Here is a 22282-nt window from a genome sequence, read left to right as displayed (position 1 = left end):
TTTTATCCTAAAGTATTTTTTCATTTTATGTTTTAAATTAAAATATTACATTAAATTAAAATTAGAGACCAAACCAAAGATTGAATTTCTAGCATACAAATTTGCCTAATAAGAACATCCCACTTATATAAATACAATCATACAAGAAATCCAAAAGAAGGGACTTTCCATGCAGATATCATCAACCAGATAATAAATTCAAAATTTATTATAATAACATTAAAATGCAAATGGTTGAAAAGCTCCTAGAAAGATTTCAAACTTTTTTTTCGACACATTTCACAGGCATAGGCTGCTTCCTCAGGAGATTATTTTAGATCTAAACATGATGTAAATATATATATAAAAAATTATAACACACAATATTGTTTCCATTTCAATACAATCAATTATTTAATTACCATTCCTACTTACATGTTCCATGATTCATGCTCCATGATTCAAAACATCTCATGTATGCTACCTCCTCAAAAAATCTTGGGGCCAGTATAATGGAATAGAGGCAAACTGCCAAAGCACCCCACAGTACAGGCAAGTGTTATAATAAATAGGACTATATTAAAAAAGCTCAATCAAAATAAATCATCACCAATTAGACTAGTAATCATGATCTTTCCCACAAAAATCAATTAATATAATAATGTGTGTGTGTGTAATCAATTACTTAAGAGATAAGATATAAGATATAAGTATGAACTCATCCATATTTAAATAATTGAATCACCATTTAAGGCCATGATTATCAAACACATGTGTTAAACCAATACATACTAGAACTTTTTAGGAGCTTTTAACTATTTGTATTTTATTGTTATTATAATAATTTTTACATTTTAAATTCAAATTTATTTTCTGGTTGATGATATCTGCCTTGTGCCTCTCCCGAGTGCTAGGAGACATAACCAGTCTCCCAAGGCTGAGCGGAGGCTGCTATAAGTGAAGACTGCGGTGTTAGATTGGGGACTGGTGTCTGGTGGGAACTGGTGCTGACCGGGGCTTTACAATTTTAGTTTCTATGCCAAACCGTCCTGCAACATTCTCACCGGTCTTCCCTACTGACAAAGATGTTGCGGGTGTGCTCAGCTGCACTCCCTGGGCTTGCACCCCGATGAGCACAACCCAGGGAAAGGAGGCTCCCTTTGGGGCCAGAGGCTAATTTACCCTCAGCAGTGGGATGGCTGGTGCTGTGACAAAAGCCCCAGCTTCCACACTATTTTATTCTTCTACAACATTGCTATTTGCCCCTACCATTTGGCTTGACCTTGGATTATGCTTTGCTTGCCCCTTGCTTTGACTTTTTACGTGGATCCTTGAAAACTCCAGGCCCTTCAGTACATGGTGTCACCAGGCCGTAGCCCACAAGGGATATCTACCCAAAGACGTAGGGCAGAAAGGTTTACAATTCTTATTATGATTGGAAAATCTTTGGGAAATGTTCAATTAGCATATTTTAGAAATCTGGCATCAGTCCTGAAAAAGTCTCCAGAGATGGTGCAATAATGAGGTTCTAAGAGCGTGACCACCTAGTAGTCATCTCTCTGCTCTATACCAACAATATACTTGTCACTGTGTAAACAATCCAGCCTAGAACTTGCCACACTTGCCAAGGTGATCAGAGAATCTGCACCTCTTTCCTTGACTCTGGGCCTTCATCGTCATTGTCAGTTTGATACCAAAGATGTGTCATTTCCAAATGTTATACCTGACAATTCCTCCTCCTGTTTTTACTCCTGTTCAGGTAGGCCATCTTTCTCCATCTAACATCACCTAAGCTGCTATTGCTCCAGCACTCCCTCTAGTGATGGGTTATGTTACCTGCCGGTCACATGGCCTTAATTTGTTACATGACTTCCCTTATGTCTATGGATGCTGATGATTGGCTGAACTGTACACCTGTCAGTGACTGAGCAGTGAGCCAATCCAGCCAGGAGACATTTACAGCTGGCAATGTACAAGTCATTGTATACGTATAGAATTGAGCTCAGTTCTGATCCAAGGACAAATTAGCTAAAGCTAATATATCCGACTATTACTAGTAGCCAATGCATTTGGGTCAATGTGGAACAATTTAATTTTAAATAAGTAAACCAGAAAAAAGTTTGTAGACTGTTTATGTTTATTGTTTTTACTTTTATTATAAAATACCCCTCTTGTCAATGCATTCCAGTAGCAAACAACATCTCTGCCTTTACAAAATCATTTTTAAGTGAGGACTTTTTTTTTTTTACTCCTAAAAATCATAAAAAGTAAAATTCCCCTAATGTCATCCTAAGAACTATAGGAAATGTTTTCTGCTATTTGCAGACCCTTAATTCTGGCTTTGTCTAATATAAAGTGTCACACGGCGACATCTTGTGGCTGATTTAAGAATTGCTATGTAATATATACTTTAACAATAATATATACTACTGTGTAATATACATAAATATATATTCAGGGGGGAAAGGTTTCTTTCTGGTGACTCAGGCTCAACTTTGAAGTTTTTTTTTTTTTTAATTTAACATTCTATATATTTTAAAATAAAAAAGACAAGTATCAGTTGTCAAACATTGCAAAGGAGAAGTATGCACACGCACAGAAAACATTTTCCATCCTATCTGCAGTCTATTGGGTTAGAAGGAGAAGGTTTTCCCATCTCTCTGGAACCAAGTGACAAATTAGGCAAAGAAAAGGAAAAAGCCTCAACAATATATTAGCCATATGGGCCTCCCAAAACTATATACCAGGTTTAAGCATATTACAAATATAATGAACCCATTGAAGCTCTGCAAGGCTGGAGAAGATACACCTTCATTAGCAAACCCAGAGTGACTGGAATGTATTCCCAAGCTGGAATGTATTTCCTAAAATCATTTATCATAAAGTTATTTGTTAACAAATGTTTTCAGTTCTGAACCAGATCCATTCCAGGACTGTTGGATCACCAAGTTCATTATTGAAAGTGTATCTCCTTGGAGATAAGTCTTGGAGAGCTTTATTAAATCAGGGCCAAAGTCTCCTGATACATGTAAGAAGATCAAATATCTGAATTTTGAAGTCCTGGAGAAACAAAAAAGCAGGTAAAGGATAAGTACCATGGGTCCATTTTAAAACACCCCCCACCTCTACATACTCTGGTTCCAGTGAGCGGACTGGATCTCTTAACCCCCCCTAGTGGTAATCCAGAGTGTGACTCAAGGTGGATTTTACATGCAGAGAGCGGTAATCCCAAATCACACTCGGAGTCACTTTTAACTAAAAGAAAACCCACTTACCTTGCACCATCGCTGTCCCCTGGCGTTCTGCTGGTCCCCGCAGGTCCTGGGGACAGGCCCTGCTCTTCCGATCTCCAGCCGCGAAGTGCAGAGACGGGATCTACAGGCTTTCTCGGGGACGTAGATACATGTGTCAGGGTGGGCGGGAGGTTTTGCGGAAAATAAAATAATTTTGTATTTGATTCCATACAAAGAAATATTCATAAAAAATATATACAATTATATATATTATATATGCTATTATACAGTTCCATGTTTAAATATTTTTTTAACAGATTTTTGTGTTTTGTTATTTAAAGTTTATTATTAAATTTATTAAATATCAGTGAGTTATGCCTAAGAATTACAGACTACAATGAAAAATATTTTTTTTGCATGGAAATTTGGACAGAATGAGACCGCTAGGGAGGGTAATGCAGCGTTTTCCAACTTTTTTGGAGTCACAGGACATATTTCACATTAGAAAAATCCCACGCCACTCCACCAAGTTAATTAGCTGTCTGCTGCCATCTAGTGGAAGAGTTAGGTAGTTCCCCCCATACACCTCTCATGCCACACTAATGTGCCGTGGCACAGTGATTGGGAATCCCTGTCTTAATGCACATATTTGCACAGACCTCACTCTGTTCACCTAACACTTGGAAATGTTTTTCTTTTCTTTCTAAAAAAACATTTTTATAAAAAAAAAATAATATAAAAAATAATATATTATAAAAAATCCAAAAGAAAAAAGGGGGCACAGATATTGCTGATTTAGTGGGAGAATCTGTGCATAACCCCCTTATGTCACAACTAACTACACATGTGATGGCATCCATGGTGGAAGTAGTTGGACATTATGATAACTAGGCCAACCCATTACTTTCTTAGAAAACTATAAATTATATTATTATGGTTGAAAGAACCAGAATACCCCAATGTCAACATAGAGAGGATAATACAAAGGGTACTATAATAAAATAAAGCACATAACATGATACATGTCCCCTCCCAGAGTCCTCATGGAAATGTCTGGAAAACAATGTCATTGCCCAGATAATCCAGGGAAGACTAGGAAAACATTTTATTGATTTAAAGCTGGACAATGTACACCCAATATCTCACACATAAACACATTTAAACTGTTCTACCATGTTGGCTGCTTTTATTCAAAATTTCCTAGGTTTTCATAATTTTTTTTTTTTAAGATTGTTACACCTTTAGATTACTTCCTGTTAGGTTGATTTTTATATATTTGTGCATTTATTTGGATTGACAATTTTTTATAGATAGGGCATTTGATGTACATTGTTCAGCTTTACAATATTATTTTAGATTTTTTTTTCTAGTATTGCAGGTAGTGTATTGTGTGCATAAATAAATAGTGTACAACTGGGTGTTACATATTATATGATGGTATGTGTACCCTGGGTAATATGTAAAAAAAATTCTATATAGTCACTATACCACATTAGACACGTGTGCTTACTCTATATGTATTACAGTTAGTGGTGGTCACGACTGGATTTGATTGGAGTCATCCAACTGATATCGGGGCTGTTCCAACTTTGGAAATATTTGAGCTCTCCGATGAAAGGCTGCCTCATTGGTAGTACAATTCTGTCTTTAACTGAGGACTGAGCTTATTATCAGGAAAGGCATTTGAGCAGCCTAGGTGGATTGGCTAAGCGGTATGGCCAATTCATACCTTGACAGCCATCTACACCTGCCGGCTGGATTGGCTTACTTGTACGCTACACCTATTATTGGACTGTTGTAGTTTGGCTGAACCAATATGTAAATAATGAACTTCCAATGAAAGCCATTTAAACCTTATTATAGAAAAAACAGCAATATTTTTCAACTGATCTAACTGGATTCAATTGTTTCTGTCTTTCTCATCTCTCTCAGCTGGATGCACTGAAGCTGATTTACAATGAAAATGCACAATCAACACTCGAAATCATTGCTTATCTGTATGAACGTTTGCTCAATTCACTAGTGTTCATTCCTATGGGCCAGCCTTGCATTCACATAAATGAGAAGCCAGACGATAATACAACATCATATGTAGATATCCCGTGCAGGTTTCTTTTCCTCAAGCAATCCACTGGTAGATGATAATATTCAATTAGGTAATTAGTCTGAACTGTGATACCGATGCTCATTTCTTGGAGCCTGTGCCCATGTCACCTGTGGCAATGTCACCTGCACCTACAGAGAATTCCTGGAGCTCGATTATATTGCATTGATGAACATGTCAGGTATCTTAATATTACAAGGGGTCATCAAAACCATTTCAAACTTTTATCTTTTTTGTTGGAAACGGTAGGGGCGGGAGGAGTAGTTATAGGTTGTCTGAGAATGTCACATGAATGGTCTTTCTAGCCAACAAAGGAAGTTGACTATATAGATAAGTGATATCATTTGTTTTTGAAATTCTCAATAAGTAGAGTAAAAAAAATTTTTTGCAGAATTTTTAAAATTTAGTAGTAGCTAAGTAGATATCAACCTCATCTCACTGATTCCTGAAAACATATTGGTGCTCCTGTATCTGAAACGTAAAAGATTGTGGAATATATGGTTCAACACTGCTTAAGTTTCCTCAACAAGCTACTACAGAACAGAATAGAGAGACAGAAACAGGTAATAGTGCAGTAATAGAAAAAAAATGGAAAAAAACGGGGACCTGAGTAAAAAGAAATACATTTCCGCCATGAACTAGAAGCCCTTGGACAACTCATGACATGAGTAAGCAAATACCTGTAGAAGAAACATCAAGCTAGGTAAGGGATTCCCTGAATTCACAAGTGACACAGAATCAAATTAGGAATAATTTGGGAAGGTCATCTAAGACCAGATGTAAAAAATGTCAGGATCAGAATGGATATATGAGTTGCAATTCTTTTTAATTCTTCCAATTCTTCCAAAGTAATGTCTGGAGCCAACGAGGGAAAGGAGTGGCTGGGTGCATGGAAAGAAAAGGTTAAAGTTGAAGAAAAAGGGGATTGTCCTGTGGGTAGGAAAGACAGGTGGGATTGTTTGGTTTACAAGTAGGGGGAAGAGTGTGGAAGGATTTAAAAGAAAGTGAGACAGGAAGTGGGGGGTTAATCAGTTAGGAAAAAAAAGGGGAAAGAGTTGCCCTCCCGCCCATCTTGCATAGGGTGGAGTTTGGTAGCATGAAAAGCAATTAAGGAACTTGTGGTTGAGGTCCTCGGGGGGCAGCATTAGGGGTGTGGGTAAACAGGTGGGAGAGGCATCTTGGTGTGACATCTCCTTAATGTAAAGGTAAAGGTGTATGGTTTCGGTACTGGTAAAAGCGGGGCTGCAAGTAAGGTTTTGTTCCCGAACCTGTGGTCATACAGTTCGGCTGGGAGTAATAACATGCAGACAACCCACCAACAGATAAAAAAATGGCCGAATTGGGCGAGCACTGCCCTTGAGAGCCTGGATATGTTACCAATGGGATATGTTTGTTACATAATGCTGGTATATTGTTATATTTAATGTTATTCTGGTTACTCTGGTTGGTATAATATGGTTTTACCATTGTTAATTATAATTTAAGTTTGTTTTGAGAGTATGTAAATTAAAAATGCTGTGATAACTTGGGAAACATAAAGTAAAAATGGGGGATTATGACAATAAAGCGGCCTATCGGGCCACTCCCTAAGGATATATAGGTGTGTTGTCATTTATTGGGATAATGAAGGGTAAGGGTCGAGAATGGAAGTTGGTGGTGGGGAACAAGAAGGGTTATTGGGAGGATAAGGAAACATCCTAGCTACCTGAGTCATGGTAGTGGCATCATTTTCTATTTAGCAAACTGTAGGAAATGAGCTCTTCTAACCATTTTTAAGCACCGTTTCTGAAACCTCAACAACATCCTTCAGTGGCTTTCTTCATCATTTTCGTTTCTCTCTCCTTGTTCTACAAGAAAAAGGAATATGATAATTGCTGACAGAGTAACCCAGCCAAACAAAAGAGGAAGCTGTGGATTCACTGTTACTTTATATAAGGGGCACTTTGTTCCTCAAGCATCTCACAAGGACTTCTTATTCTGTGTCAGGTATTCGATTCTGTTCTTTATGAGTTTGTATGTTTACTTTATGCAAATTTGTATTGCTCCCATGTCTGTTACACTTTATGGAAAATATAGCAATTGTTGTGTGATATTGGTATGAAAAGTGGATAGAACAGTACTCTTTGTAGTTGCAACTTACACCACCTCTTCTGCAATCAAGCAAACTTTTATGACTGTTAGTATTCTTCTTTGGAGTTGTGAATGTGCAGTGTAGACTTTTAGCACAAATTGGGGTTGGAATGATTGAACAGCCATGAATATGTATGGAAGTCATGTCCTTAAGGTCTGGCCATTGTGATGGTGGTGCATTCTCTTTTTGGAAGATGATGTGCTGCATCTCTTTAGAATCAAATTAAAGTTCCTCTGCTTTGTCTTCAAATCCCTCCACAGTTCTTGTCCCACTTACCTTTCTGACCTGATAGAAAAATACCCACCTAGCCCCTCTTTTTGCTCCTCCACTGACCTACTAATGACTTCCTCATTCAAAACCTCATCACATGCATGGCTCCAAGACTTTTCTTGAGCTGCCCCGAGTCCCTGGAATGGTCTTCCTCGTCCAATTTGGCCCATCTTTTCAAACTCACCTACCTGTCTTCTTCCATCTTTTAAAACTCTCACTACTTACCCACCATTACATATGCCCCCTCGTATTATGTGCTGCTTCCCCCCCCCCTAAGATTGTAAGCTCTTCGGGGCAGGGTCCTCTCCTCCTCCTGTGTCACTGTCTGTATCTGTCAGACTACCAATCAATATATTTATATTTGTATGCTTCCCCTTTTCAAGTGATTATTGATAGTTGACAATGATCCCTTCTGCAGGTTGCCTATTGCTTATGGAAAAAGAACAGTTTACTTATGCACACAGTTAGTTGAAAAAAGGCAAAAGCACCTGAAGTTTTAGCTTCACTCAAAGTAGAGTGAATATAGAAGAATAGTTTTGTTTCTGTTTTAGTGCTTTGTGTCAATTCTATGTGAAAAGTGGATGTCAGAATCTGTAATCAATCTGCATCAAAGTCTCAAACTACAATGTCGAATCTAGAGGAAGCTGAAAAAAGTAAATTGTCCACTATTATTTCTATGAAAGCCAAATGGTCATTTCTATAGTCACACCTATATTTTCTGTTTACTTGTTAGTTTGATCATGAAACAATGGGCAGGTAGCACCCAATTAAAGATGTTTTACACATTCTTTAAAGTTCTCCAGACCTTCCCATTTATTCACCTAAAAGATTACCTGATGCTAAGGTTTTCACTTCTGAGTAAATGTTCTTTACTGAGTAAATGTTCAAATATATTGCATTCAATGCTTCTTATAATATAAAGGCAATATTGAATGCAATATAAAAAAAACATTCACTCAGAAGTACCCTGAATGTATCTTATCCAATAAGAAAACAGCCCAAAAATATTTACTCAAAAGAAAACTAAATGTCTGGAAGCATAGGGTGAAGTTAACACCTTAAAAACATTTGATCCTAAGAGAAAGTAGCCAAGGAACATTACCTTAGAACAGAAAATAATCTAATAATGTAGGATAAATGTAACACCCTAAGAACTTTCAATCCCAAAATAAAATACCTTAAAGTGGGCCTTTTACTTTCTATAAAAGGGTGGACAACCCTTTTATATAAAGCACAAATGTGAGTAATTTTTATACCTAAATACTTAAAAAAAGAAAAGCATCACTAAAGACTGCATGGGAAGCCCAAAGCCTCCTGGGAAATATTCAATATGCCTCAGATGGGACATGCACAGAAGAGGTAAAACAAAATGTGCCAATCTCACACATGTGCAGTAAAAGATCACGTGACGTAGACACAAGGCGGAAGAAAAAATAATAATATGGTAGTGCCCAGTGGTTCCTCTGTGCCAGGACGAAGAACGAATCCAGGACAGCACAGGACTGAATGGAAGTCAATTGTGAAGGGATTGAGGGCTCTACGGAAGTAATATGTCTTTTTATGACAGATCCACTTTAGGAACATTTGCTCTCTCCCAAGTTTCAATCCAATTCCAGCACCAAATTCAAACCTCATTTTTAGCTACAAGGGTATCTTCTATATTTAAGCAGAAAAAGAATGAGTAAGGACCATCAGGTTTCAAAAAATGTTTGACTTTTGTTAGTTGATGTTCGTTGGTAAAGATGATGATGAAGATGATGGATGGGAAAACCACATCAAGGGAAGTTGACAAGGAAAGTCCAACACGCATTAACTTTGCCTTTTTGATTCCATTAGAACCGGTCTAATATCCATTAGCCTATCTGGTGCACAACAACATCATCATCAGACTCATCTACAAAAAACTCAGCTGCCACATGCTGTGGCAAGTCAAGTCTTTTCTTGATGAAGAATGGGCATTATTTCATTAAATATTTTTATCATCATTTGGGACACAAACTTATAATATGCCATGTTTGGAAATATGAAGACCTAGGCTTTACATTTAACATTAACAGTGTACCCAAAATATTAAAATTGCATTATTTTATAGGAAAAGGTTTTAACACCTGGTTAAAACTTGATGGACTGGTTGGAGTGGTTGAATCTTTTTTTAAACCATGACTAACTATGTAAATGTGTAACCCCTATCGGGAATATTTTTGATCCATCAAGGAAAACTACTTTACTTTTTGTAGCTCATACCCAACATAAACTAATTGGAAATTTCTTCAAAATAAAGGACATTTACTCCTATAAAATGGTCATACTGAAATATTTCTGCTCCTTTACATTCTTACTCCAGTAACAACTCAAAATTTCAGATGTTGAGATCCCATTTGTATTGTTTGTTATTTGTATGTTAAATGATGTTTCAAACTGATTATTCTGATTTTATTGCGTATTAACATAATAAAAAGTTTCACATGTCCAAAATGAGCAATGGGGTTCTCCTTTTTCTCTATACTGGATGTCCTTCCTCAGCAGTTATTTGTACTGTATCCATAATTTAGTCTTTGTGTTCAGCAATTTCTTGCATTTCCTCTTTTTTTGGCCAAGGAGAAATGAAATTCTGATTTCCAAATCAGAATAATATAATCTCATTACACTTCTTGTGTAAAACACAGCATCTATTGTATGTTGGGGTTTTTTTGTGATCATTTCAAAGCTTACATTTAACATTCTCCAGATTATTTTTCCCTAATAATTCACTGTTCACTGTTCTCTGTGGCTTTGGGGTTATTATTATTATCAAATTATATCATCATATCAAACTGTATTTATATAGAGCCAACTTATTTTGCAGAGCAGTACAGGGGGTTGAAAATGACAGACAGACACAGACAGTGACACAGGAGGAGGAGAGGACCCTGCCCAGAAGAGCTTACAATCTAAGAGATGGGGGGGTGCACACAATAGGAGAAGGATATGGATTGGTGGGTAAGTAGTGAAGATTTAAGAGACAGAAGACGACAGGTAGGCAAGTTTGAAAAGATGGGTTTGGAGAGCTCTGTTAAATATGCAGAAAGAAGGAACAAGCAGGACAAGGAAGACCATTCCAAAGACTTGGGGCAGCTTTAGAAAAGTCTTGGAGCCGTGCAGGTGACAAGATTACGAGTGAGGAAGTCATTAGTAGGTCATTGAAGGAGTGAAGAGAGAAGCTAGGGTTTTATTTTTCTATCAGGTCAGAAAGGTAATTGGGACAAGAACTGTGGAGGAATTTGAAGGCAAAGCACAGGAGCTTGATTTTGATTCTGGGGTAAAATGGAAGCCAGAGATTGATAAACAATAGGCCTGTGAACTATATACTATATACTATAAGGACAACACACAGATGTTTATGTTAGCAGTTAAGTCCACAGTTTTGTAGCTTTTGACTGTGATCCACTAATAAATATAATGGAAACTAATGCATTAGTAGAAAAGGCTTTTGCCTGTACCTTAAATAGGGATTACAAATGACATATGAATACAGACAGTGACACTGGAGGAGAGGACCCTGCCCCAAAGAGCTTACAATCTAGGAGATTCCTTGTGGGAATATTCATCCAGGTCTAGTCCAAATGTTTCAATGGCAGAAATTGATTCTGACCAGAGAATGTTTGAGGGAATGTCATATAACTAGAGCCCTTGAAGTCTCATAGTTGGCTGCCCTGTTCCGCTTTTAAAGACTTTTGGGGAAACACTCGAAAAGCCCTGTTTAGTTTTTTAATTAGCTGTAAGGCATTTTCCAAGTGTTTGTAAGTAGAAATTATGTGTTTCTGCTTTCTACACTTTTCCACGCACATTATACATACAATTCTATACCAATTTCTAAGTTTTTCATAAATAACCATAAAACCCTGTAAGCCATTTGAACTACCATGTGCAAACCCCATGGAGGCATTTAGCGTTGATTTTGGGTGCCTGGTAAGTGCAACCATCCATGTGAATAGTGGAGGTATGGGGGCTACGTGTACAGTCTACCATCATGTTGAAACTCAGAGTTTACCCTTAAAGTGACCATGTCAGCCACCAAAAAATCTAAAAGGCAGTTCCTTGTTGTAAAAGAGCTATTGTACTAACCTCTCCATTAACTCATCTCTTCTACCTTCCTTATGTTCCACTTATGTAGTTTTCATCAACCTGTTTAGCATTCAACAACTCCAAAACAGGGAACAGACAGAGATGAACAAAAGGTACAATCATGTGTAGGTTGTAAGGACCTAAATTGGTCTGGTAACAGCCTCTTGCAGATTCTTTACATCAGTGATTTTCAACCACTGTGCCGCGGCACACTAGTGTGCCATGAGAGATCTTCAGGTGTACCGTGAGAAATTATCCAATGTTGGTTAATTGGTGTGAAAATTATTTATTTACTGCAAATAATTTGTCTTCATTTGGCTATACCAGCAATGTATAGTGATAGGCAGAACAAAGAAGTACTCTTCCACTAGATGGCAGCAGGTAGCTAATTAATCTGTGACATTTTTGTTTAGTGGTGTTCCGTGGGATTTTTCTAATGTAAAATATATGCCACGATTTAGGAAAGGTTGGGAAACACTGCTTTACATCAAGTCTGGAATGTGAGAGGAAGAATCAGCAGAAGGTGCAAATCAATTTTTCTGTTGACAGCATGGTCATGGGGAGAAAAAACAGAATGTCAGAGAGATAAGCTCTGCTGTCCTTCGCCTTTCACTGTCTAACCATAGTCAGTCGAGGATCATAACCATAGAGGGTCAAGGGAAATCTGGACCCAAGGGGATGGATTGAGATGATACCAAGAAAGGCCAGGAACGAGTTCAGAGCAAGTTTGTTGGGATTGTGCTGGCCATTAGACTGTGAATATCTAGTTCTCAGATATCTAGTTATAGCCAGTGGACCAGTGGATGGTCAGAACCATGGAGGATCAAGGAAAATCCAGTCTCAAAGGAGATGGGTTGGGATGATACTGAGAAATGCCAAGGATGACCCGAGTGCAGAGCAAGTTGGTTAGGATGATGCTGACCATCAGACTGTAGGCATCAAGGTTTTTAGATGTCTAGTCCTAGTTAGTGGAGGTTCCGAACCATAGAGGGTCAAGTAAAATCTTGGCTCATAGGGGTTGGGTTGGCATGAATTTGAAGAAGGCCAAGGATGACCTGAGTTCAAAAGCAGTTGTTTGGGATTATGTTGACCATTAGACCAAGAAAATCTAGTTTTCGGATGTCCAGTCATAGTCGGTGGAGGGACAGGGTCATGGTTGGAATTGTGCTAGCCATCAGACTAAGAACATATAGTGGTAAAAATAAAGTAATGTGAGAAAAATATCTGAACTGAAGGTGAAAATTACAGCAAACAACATTTTGGTAATTTGTATTTTAATGGGCTTCTCAGTTGTACCTTTTTCCTGGGGTTCTGAGCACTAACTTTTCTTTGTTGTCCACAGAAAAGAAAAACAATGCTTAGGTGTCTCCTGCTGGCTGTATTCTGGATTGAAGGTACAGTATATAGATCTCTCTAATTCCTGCTCAACTGCAGGTATGAAAAGCAAAGTTTTTTTGAGAGCCATGTTACATTTTCCAACTTACCAGTGGTTTAGTGTACATGTAGCCAACAAGAAGCCAACAAACCATAACTTGCATTGAGCTGCTTTTGATGGAGATTCTTCTGATTAGTCAATTATTTGCTTCTAAGGTGTTAATAACTATTTTATTCATATTGACTAGCAATTGGAAATACAAATGCTAATGTGTTCTATGTCTAAGTCCACAGAAGAAAATACAGTTTGTCCATTGAACAAGTAAAACCTAAATTTATATATTTGAGCACATTTTATTACATCTAAGCTTGGTGTAACTAAATGGCATCTGCCGGGTGTCTAAAATACAATATAAGCTCTTTGTGCAGGGTACAATTGTCTGCAGTGTGCATATCCTGCATATTCTGGAATTGTTACGTACATTTGTTGAATACCATTATATCATTTGTCAAGTGTTACTAAAATAAGACTGCTAATGCACATGGAAAGTTCAAAACTTAATGCTCAACTTAATCCAAAGCTGAGCAAAGTAACTTTTTTGATGATGTTATGTGATAATGTCCAAGTAATATTTTGATCTCTATGGTATTTTTTCTTGGGTACTTGTCCTTAAAATACATAAATTTTTATTTCTTATGATACACTGCAACAAAACACAGGGGATGGGCAAGAATATAGAAAGGCTGAACTAGATATCTCTGATTGGTAAGTCAACCTATGAGAAGATATTAGTTTTTGTTGGTTCAGGAATATTATTATTATTATTATTATTATTATTAATAAACAGGATTTATATAGCGCCAACATATTACGCAGCTCTGTACATTAAATAGGGATTGCAAATGACAGACTAATACAGACAGTGATACAGGAGGAGAGGACCCTGCCTCGAAGAGCTTACAATCTAGTAGAATATGATTTTGGCATTTTTAAATCACTGCTATATTTTCAGTGTGATGGCATAAATGATGTTATGTTGATTATCAGTTTTACAAGTATCTTTTATATCTTTAATAATATTGAAGACCAAATAAATTTACCTCATTTTTCCACTGCTAGAACCTTTCTCCCGGTTTGGCATTAAATACTTCCAAGAATGTCACTTGTCAACCTCCCACTGGTTGTTTTAGTTTTCTCCTCCAAGCCCTAGAGCACTACAGAACACAGCGGTGATGTAGGGGTGGGTTGATGGAGCCACAGCGTGTAATAGAGAACATAGGAATCCAACATTCCCTAAAGTGTAAAAATAATGAATGGTCAGATGGAGAATGCAGGTCTCGAACACTGGAAAGGTAGAAGACACCAGTAGGATAGGAGACACAATAAGGTAAGTATAAAGGTAAGTTCACTAATCAATGAAATTTAATTTGATTTCTGTCTTCTGCCTGCTTTCAGGGGTTTATTCTAACTGGCAAGTGAAATACCCCGAGACAATGAGGAGCATCCCAGGTTCTTGTCTCTACATCCCATGCACTTTTGACTACCCCAGCGATGTCAGTGCTGCAAAAGGCATTGATAAGATTTGGTACAAGGACTATGATGGCAATCGGAAGACGATCTACCATCCAAGAGAACCCCCTGATAGTCAGTTTGTTGGACGGGTGAAATTCTTGGGAGACAGTTTGTTGAAGAATTGCACTATTCTCATAGAAAACATTAAGAAGAATGATGGAGGAATATATACTTTTAGATTTGAGATCGTAGATCAGAATAAATGGACAGCCAAAAGGGGAGTCACACTTGAGGTGACTGGTAAGTTCAAGCAAAGCATATTTTCCTTATTAAAGTAATAATTACAAAGAACCCCTCATCCTGGACACAACAGGATGGTATACAGGAAGCATGTTGTGACAGATACATGGAGGGTGTAATTCTTCTAAAATTTAAATTTTTTGTGGCTGTCACATTTACCTTTTTCCTAAATGTTTCACTGGCTTAAATTACAGTCAGTTTAGAGTTTTCTGCCACTTGAGCAAGCCAATAAAGACCCATAAGTTGGCAGGACGAATTCTAGCAGTAATCAGCCTTTAGGTGTAGCTCCTAATGTTGAAACGTTGAACAATAGAAGCCCGGAAACATTTCCCAACAAGCCTTCATTAGAAAACCATGTGTCTTTAAGAGGAGGCAGGGCTTGAAATTAGGGATGAGCGAGTGAGAATATTAAGTTCGATCTCGCTGCGAATCGGGCCTTTCTCACCGAAAATGTAAGCGAGAACGGCCTTCTGATTCGCCAAGAGGTTGGGCTCGCGCCGAACAGGAAGATTTTTAAGGCTGCATCATGCAGCCCTGGAAATCCTGGGGCACTAGAGGATCCCCAGGCAATAGAGGTTAATTAATTTTTATTAAACCGGGGATTGCACACTCTTCTCAATCAATGCACCCACAGCTGCCATCATTGAGAAGATGCCCAGCACAGGAGAACCTCCTGACATTGTAATATAAGTATCTCTTACAAATGATACATTTGTATCTGTAACAAATGTATGATTTGTAAGAGATACTTACATTACAATGTAAGGATGTTCTCCTTTGCCGGGCATCTTTTCAATGATTGCAGCTGTAGCTGCATTTATTGGGAAGATTGTGTGATCGCCGGGGAACTAGACGTTAATTAACCTTTAGTGTCCCTGGGATCGCAAACAAGGGGATTCCCAGGGCTGAATGCAGCTCTAGGAATCCTCCTGTTTTAATTTCCTCGTCTGATGGTTTCTCAAAATCGGTTTGCCGTATTTTCTCTGAACCATTGGAGGTTCGAGGAAATTTTCCCGCGAATGCCAGAGGCATTTCCGCTCATTCCTACTTGTAATCACAGAATGTACATGGTTAGCAATTGTAAGACCTCAAGAAAATAACCAGAAACTAGGCATGACCTGAATAAGTGAAGATTCAGGCCCAGCTAAACAATTTTAACAGGTTTTAACTTTAAAAAATTAGTAATATTTATATTTGACATGAAGCTAACAAACTTTTCAGGGCTCACTAGTACCTTACCTTAAAATTCAACATGCAACTTCCCACATTTCCAAGGCTCACAAGTACCGTCCCCTGGGGTTTAACTTGCAACTGCGAATATCTCCAAGGTTTAAGAGAACTTTTCCTTTGGGGTTCTACATGCAATTGTTCACATCTCCAGGATACAGGAGTACTTTTCCCTATTGGCTTCCTTATTGACATATTGGCTTGCAACCCCTGGATTCAGCTTTCATTCTCCAGTTCCCAATTTCTAGCGTGACCTCTCTATCTGACACTTTTTGTGCCATTCTACACTGTTCCACCCACAGCTGAGGGACTTAACCTGGCAAATGTTAGAAGCACAACATACTCTGGAAAAGTCCTAAGGGGACTTGGACTTTGCACCTTGCACCACCGTTCAAAACACAAAGCACAGAACAGAAGGATAGTCGAAGAAAGCCGGGGTCCAGGCAGGCAGCAAGCAAGAGAGGTCAAGTCACACGCCAGGGGTCAATTGCCAGGGATCGAGGAGACAGACACCAGTGACACAGGGCCCACTGCAGGCACAGGGAACACAGATGACACTGGAAGCAACAGGGGACACAGATGACTCAGGGATAGCCACAGACAGACAGGAACACTGGAACAGCACCGGGATGTTGGCTGGAAAGCAACAGACCGGGCAATGAGGGGTTAACACAGGTGCTAAACAGAGGAAACACTGAATTAGCCAACAGGTGTACAGGAACTAGCTCAAAAGAACTAGGGGCTTGGCACAATGGAGACACGTTGCACGAACACAGAGTGCATTATGTGAGCTAGCTAAATAGCCAGGGCTGGTCAAGAGCCTATTTTCTGATTGGCCAGCAGATTGGACGGAATTGATAAAGCTTGGCAACAGAGGCTTCAGCGCTTTAGTGAGGAAGAGGTAAGTGTGACAGTCAGTTTGAGTATACCTTCCAATGAGAGGCTTGACGTTAAAATATATAGCCAAAAACCATGCAGCTACCCATATCTTCAGAGCACAGTGTCTTTCCTTATGCTTCAACATGGAACTACATCTTCAAGGCTCACAATCAGCCAGTTGCAGGGGGTCACATTTGTAGCTGGAGTCACTCAAAACTGTAGCACAAGGTGAAGGTGCCTAATTGAGGGTCATAGCTCTTTAGCTCTGCCTTAATACTGTGCTTACTTTGCAGATAAGCTAATTTCTCCAGAAGTGGTGGTACCACAAATAGACGAAGGAGCGTCAGTAACATTTCAGTGCTCAACACCATACTTTTGTCAAAATGGCTCAGTTACACTAAACTGGAGAGACTACGTGCCAGAGAGATCATTTTTATCCAGCAATGTACATCTAGATGCAACTGGCGTTCTCATGACGCATACTCTGACTACCAGCTTCACTTGGATGGAACATAAGAAGAACATTTTCTGTGCGCTGTCTGTTGGAGCCCAAACTGAAATAAGAAAGGTCACTCTTGATGTCAGACGTAAGTAAGAAACTTTTGGAATATTAAAATAATTATGTGATATAATGCCATGCCCAACCATAAAAAAGATTAATTGATAACAATGATCCTGACCTTAGTAGGTACCATAGTAGTTACCCATTATCTTCCATTGAGGGAATCTTTTTTTATTGCCCAGATCTGTGAAATTTAATTGCAAAGGAACCCTCTACATGTCAGTATGGGTCATTCTCTATGCACCCTGAATCATTACGTTTGTACCAAATTAATGTGGTGCTGCCACATAACAGAGGATCTGATTTTTTAAATTTCTCAAAGACTGAAGAAGATAGACCAATATGGAAGAACTTGGGTGCTCCAGGAAATCTGTCTTGCATTTTAACCCTCTTTTCTTCTTACCTTTGAAGTTCTCTCTTTTTGTTTGTCTGATGTTTGGATCTGTATAAGGAACTGTATATGAAGTGTACTATTTAACTACCAAAAATTCCTCACCATAATTTTTTATGCTATCTCTAAATAATTACATTTTAAAAAAAAAAAACAAAAGAGGTCATTACAACTACCCAGCTGCAGAAGCCTACCTTGGCTAAGCTCCAATGTCCACCTAGCTAGACCTCAGCCCTCCCCCCAAACCAAATTACAGCTTTTAGGTCGAAGAAGCCATTGTCACATAGGGGGTCAAATTCCCCTCCATTCCCAAAAGCCTTTTTACAACAGTGCAAGGCTTCCAACAGTACATGAAGCTTTGAGAAACTGCACATGGGTGAGTATATCTTGCTGTAGTATTGGGCTATCTGGAGGGACTTCCCATTGATGAAACAAACCTGACCTTTTATAATTTGTCATTTTCTTTCATGTTGTAATCAGCATGTGTCCATTGTGTAATTGATCTGCAGGCCATACACTGGTTGATTTTTCTAACATGTTCAGTTTTAGATTTGATAGAAACTTTAAATCTTTTGCAAACATATGGGAAATAGGACATATCTGACCTATTTTTGATTCATATAGGGATCGAATATTGATCTTCTATTCCTATTCTTTGCTCAAACTTTGGCGCTTCCCTCGCTCTGTCCACCATGTAACTCAGCAGAAAAAGCTCCTAACATCTAAGCATTTAATAGGCAAAGAAGGGGCTGCTCAATGGATGCAGAGTGGTAAACTCAAATATTTAGGAGATATTGATCATTTACATTGGTTGTGCACCCATCAACCAGTGTATGGCCACTCCTGCTGTTATACAAATGACCCCACACTAATGTCTAAGATGGCCTTTGAAGAAAGGTTCAGAACTAATTTTCCTTTGTTTGAATTCTGGTGCCTATCCTTTACAGAATTAGTTATAGGGGCATCCTGTACTCACTCACTTTCTTACAACTCACTTGTATGCGGGTACTTTTAGGACTTTTAGCTCTTTCTTCTGCATTTTCCTGTCTTGGCTCTTTCAGTTTCCCCTTTGGAATACACATTTAAAACAAATAAGATGACAATGGATTTTTACCCACGTAAAGACAATATTATATCCTAACGAATGCTACCTTACAAGGTCTTATTCTTGTTTGGGTAGGCTAAGAACTGGAAATGGTTTAAGAGAGCATTTTTATTTACCTGGACCAACAAAACTTGACAGAAAAACACAGACTACAAAGCACCTAATAAACCTTTCTGTTACTTAGATTCCTGATACTTTGTCATTCTGTATGTCTATATTTAAATGCCAAGCCAACTCAGCAATTTTGAAAAAATTACCATTTATCCCTAATATTCCAAAAACTGCCAAGATGTAGTGTTAAAATGGAAGTCCACTTAAAACATATATATTTGGTGGGTGTTAAAAGAGGTAATTCGTTTTTAGTGTTGGTTCTTGTCTTTGTTTCATAAAGGTTGAGCCAACCTCTTTGTTGAATAATTAGACCTCATAGTATAGGTAAAAGTATATCTTGTATTTGTACATTATAGAAATCATACAACCTCTGCAAAATTTTTTACCCCTGAAGAAGCCTTTAACAGGCGAAACGTGTTGGGAATCATACGACCGTAACAGGTCTTACCTTGTTTTGAATGTTTATATGTACTTTTTATGACATTGGAAGGAGTCTTATGTCTAGATCCAAACCCTGATCCTTTCCCCCTCTTCCCCTTACACCTATACTATGAGTGTTAAAAGAGTTAAAACAACATGACTGTTGTGTGAAGATCTGGGGCTCTCCATCTGTGAGGTGTACCATCCACAGCTGCCCTAATCATTGGGAGTAACTCCCACCATTTCTTCTAAAATTTCACATATAAAATAGAGAATGTATCTGGGGGTACACCCAAAGCTCGAAGGTGGACAGGAAAAGAGCTGAGAATTATGAATGTGGAACAAATACACTCCCTTTGCTAAGGCCAGAATATACTTTTTATTTTAAATAGAACTATAGTCAGCTAAAGATATCACCAACATTTCCTCAGACAATAAGGCTTTTTTAAGCTAGGGTATAAATTAGGCAGAATTACTTTTTTTCCTACTCACTCAGGTTACCCCCCAACCACTCTCATGAAGCCACTCTTCCTCAGTGGTCATGCATTCACCTACTTAATAACATCATCTTGTACAATACAGGATTCAGTGGTTCTGCATCGTACATAAGAACAACAAGGGTCCATCCACATTCTAAGTCTAGAGCTGGAGTAAGGGAGATTATCTACTTCCAGGTTAACCTGCAACTAAATGAGCATTAGAGAAGAAACCTCTCAAAAGAGAGTTTTTAATCTCCCTACCAGTCTCATTAAGCTACTCCCAGTAATTATCTGTCTGCCCATGTGTTGATGTCATTATGTACAATGCATTCTCATGTATGTACAATGTATGTATGTACATACATGCGCATATCAAGGGCCCATCGACATTCTGGGGCTGGAGCTGGAGCTGAGATATAGTCTACTTCCATAAATTAAATAAGCTTTTAGCTGACCTGGAGAATCCTGTGGCAGCTCCCTGCCATCCATCAGTCCAGGTCCCACACCAGCCTTTGCCATGCTCGGCACTGTACTTGCTCTCTGCTGTGCCCTGGCAGGCATTGCAACGGCCATGTGCAGTCATTCTGTACAGGTGCTTGATGCTGTGGCTTTGCACCTGCTCCATACCATTTAGGCCCCTTGTGGCACAAACCTATCCTGTGCCTTACTTACTGGTGCCCTGACCTCTTGCTTGGTTATCGGTGCCATCCTTCCTGCCACCTACCCAGACTCCTTACTGATTGGCAGCGCTGCCCTGCCCGCTGTCTGTCCCGACCTCCTTCCTGGTTATTGATGCCCCCTTGCCTGTGAAGCACTTTGTGACCGCACCTGACTCTCTGGTTGTCTCATCTCAGAATCAACATTTGCTGATCCACCCTTTAGTGAGGTTGCCCCAGGGGCCCTAAACTGGTGGCACCTAGCTGGAATGATCCCGGTAGTCACCGAGATTACTGACCTATCACACCTTGGGGGTGCTCTGGTGAAGACCAGGTGCCACTGACATCAGTCCAAATGTGCTTGTCTTGTGTAAAGGTATTTTATTTCATTAAGTTAAAGTTTAAATCCAGGTAAACAGCTAAATATTTTATTACATTTCTATTTGCCAAAGTACTTGTATTATGTTTATATGCAGTTAATTTTGTCTGAAGATAAAGGTGGACATACTAAAGGATTATTCATCTAAAATTGGTCCAAAAATTCTAGCTCAACTTATTGCATTTTTCTACCAACTTACATCTGCGAATGAATTTTCATATAAATGGTCTTTAGAAAATCTTCAGTAGATAGTTAAACTTTCAGCCTGATCAGCCACAACCTCAGGGTGACGTTGCAACTTCGCTATATGTACAGTACCCCTGAGGAAGCCCATGTTGGGTGAAACGTGTCGGGTTATCATCGCACGTATGTGACACAATTCATTTCATACACTGCAATATATTCTGGTTAGAAACCTTTTGTCTAGTGCCCTTTATGGGCCTATGTGAGACTGACTTGGACATACCCTCCTGTCATTTGAAAAGGGGGAAAAACACTATTGTTATTGTGTTATGTATTATGAGAAATGATCTTTAATACAATCACACATTCGCCTCAAAAACCCTTCTTTGTTGTATTACTTTCTTGTATATTACCCAGGGTTGGCAAATAGGCCCTCAGTAGGGCAAATATATATACTTTCATCCCACAGAAAAGAACTCCTCAAGTGTAAAGTCACAACGTTAGGGTGGTTTTGCATGTAATGCTCTTGAGTGGTCTCAAAACACATTTCATGTATTATTGTTCCTTTGCTCCTTTTAAAGATTCTCCTAAAAAAGTCAGCATCATCCTTCCTTCAAGTGCTAATATTAAACAGGGTGATTCTGTGACCCTGACCTGTCATGTCAACAGCAGCAACCCAGCAGTCTCCAACTATATTTGGTACAAGGATGGCCAGCAGTTCTCCCAAAAGCCTTTTCTGATTTTTCATAATATTTCTACAACTGATCATGGAAAATATCGGTGTGAAGCTCAGAATGCGATCGGAAAAGTATCTTCAGACACAGTGCGGCTGATCATCTTCTGTAAGTAAATTCTAGTCAAAATATTGTCCTTAATCTCTGT

The 22282-nt window shown here is 38.7% G+C and overlaps 1 protein-coding gene across 2 annotated transcripts in view; it reads left to right on the top strand.

The window, feature by feature from the left end:
• The first annotated feature begins 7259 nt into the window (after positions 1-7259).
• SIGLEC1 (sialic acid binding Ig like lectin 1) overlaps positions 7260-22282 on the top strand; it is a 38750-nt gene continuing 23727 nt past the window's right edge. Inside the window, exons 1-6 of one of the 2 annotated variants that reach the window (XM_072406696.1) lie at positions 8133-9638; positions 10563-10696; positions 13164-13215; positions 14652-15008; positions 17408-17701; positions 21982-22242. In XM_072406696.1, the coding sequence (XP_072262797.1) occupies positions 10685-10696; positions 13164-13215; positions 14652-15008; positions 17408-17701; positions 21982-22242 (976 nt within the window). In that variant the 5' untranslated portion in view covers positions 8133-9638; positions 10563-10684. Of the gene's footprint in view, positions 7303-8132; positions 9639-10562; positions 10697-13163; positions 13216-14651; positions 15009-17407; positions 17702-21981; positions 22243-22282 lie in introns of those variants that run through there. The other variant, XM_072406697.1, reaches the window with a different exon arrangement.

Source organism: Pyxicephalus adspersus, chromosome 3 (assembly GCF_032062135.1).
Source record: "Pyxicephalus adspersus chromosome 3, UCB_Pads_2.0, whole genome shotgun sequence".
In the NCBI taxonomy this organism is placed as follows: Eukaryota; Metazoa; Chordata; class Amphibia; order Anura; family Pyxicephalidae; genus Pyxicephalus; species Pyxicephalus adspersus.
The sequence above is the reverse complement of the archived record's forward strand: the minus strand, read 5'-3'. Positions and strand labels throughout refer to the sequence as shown.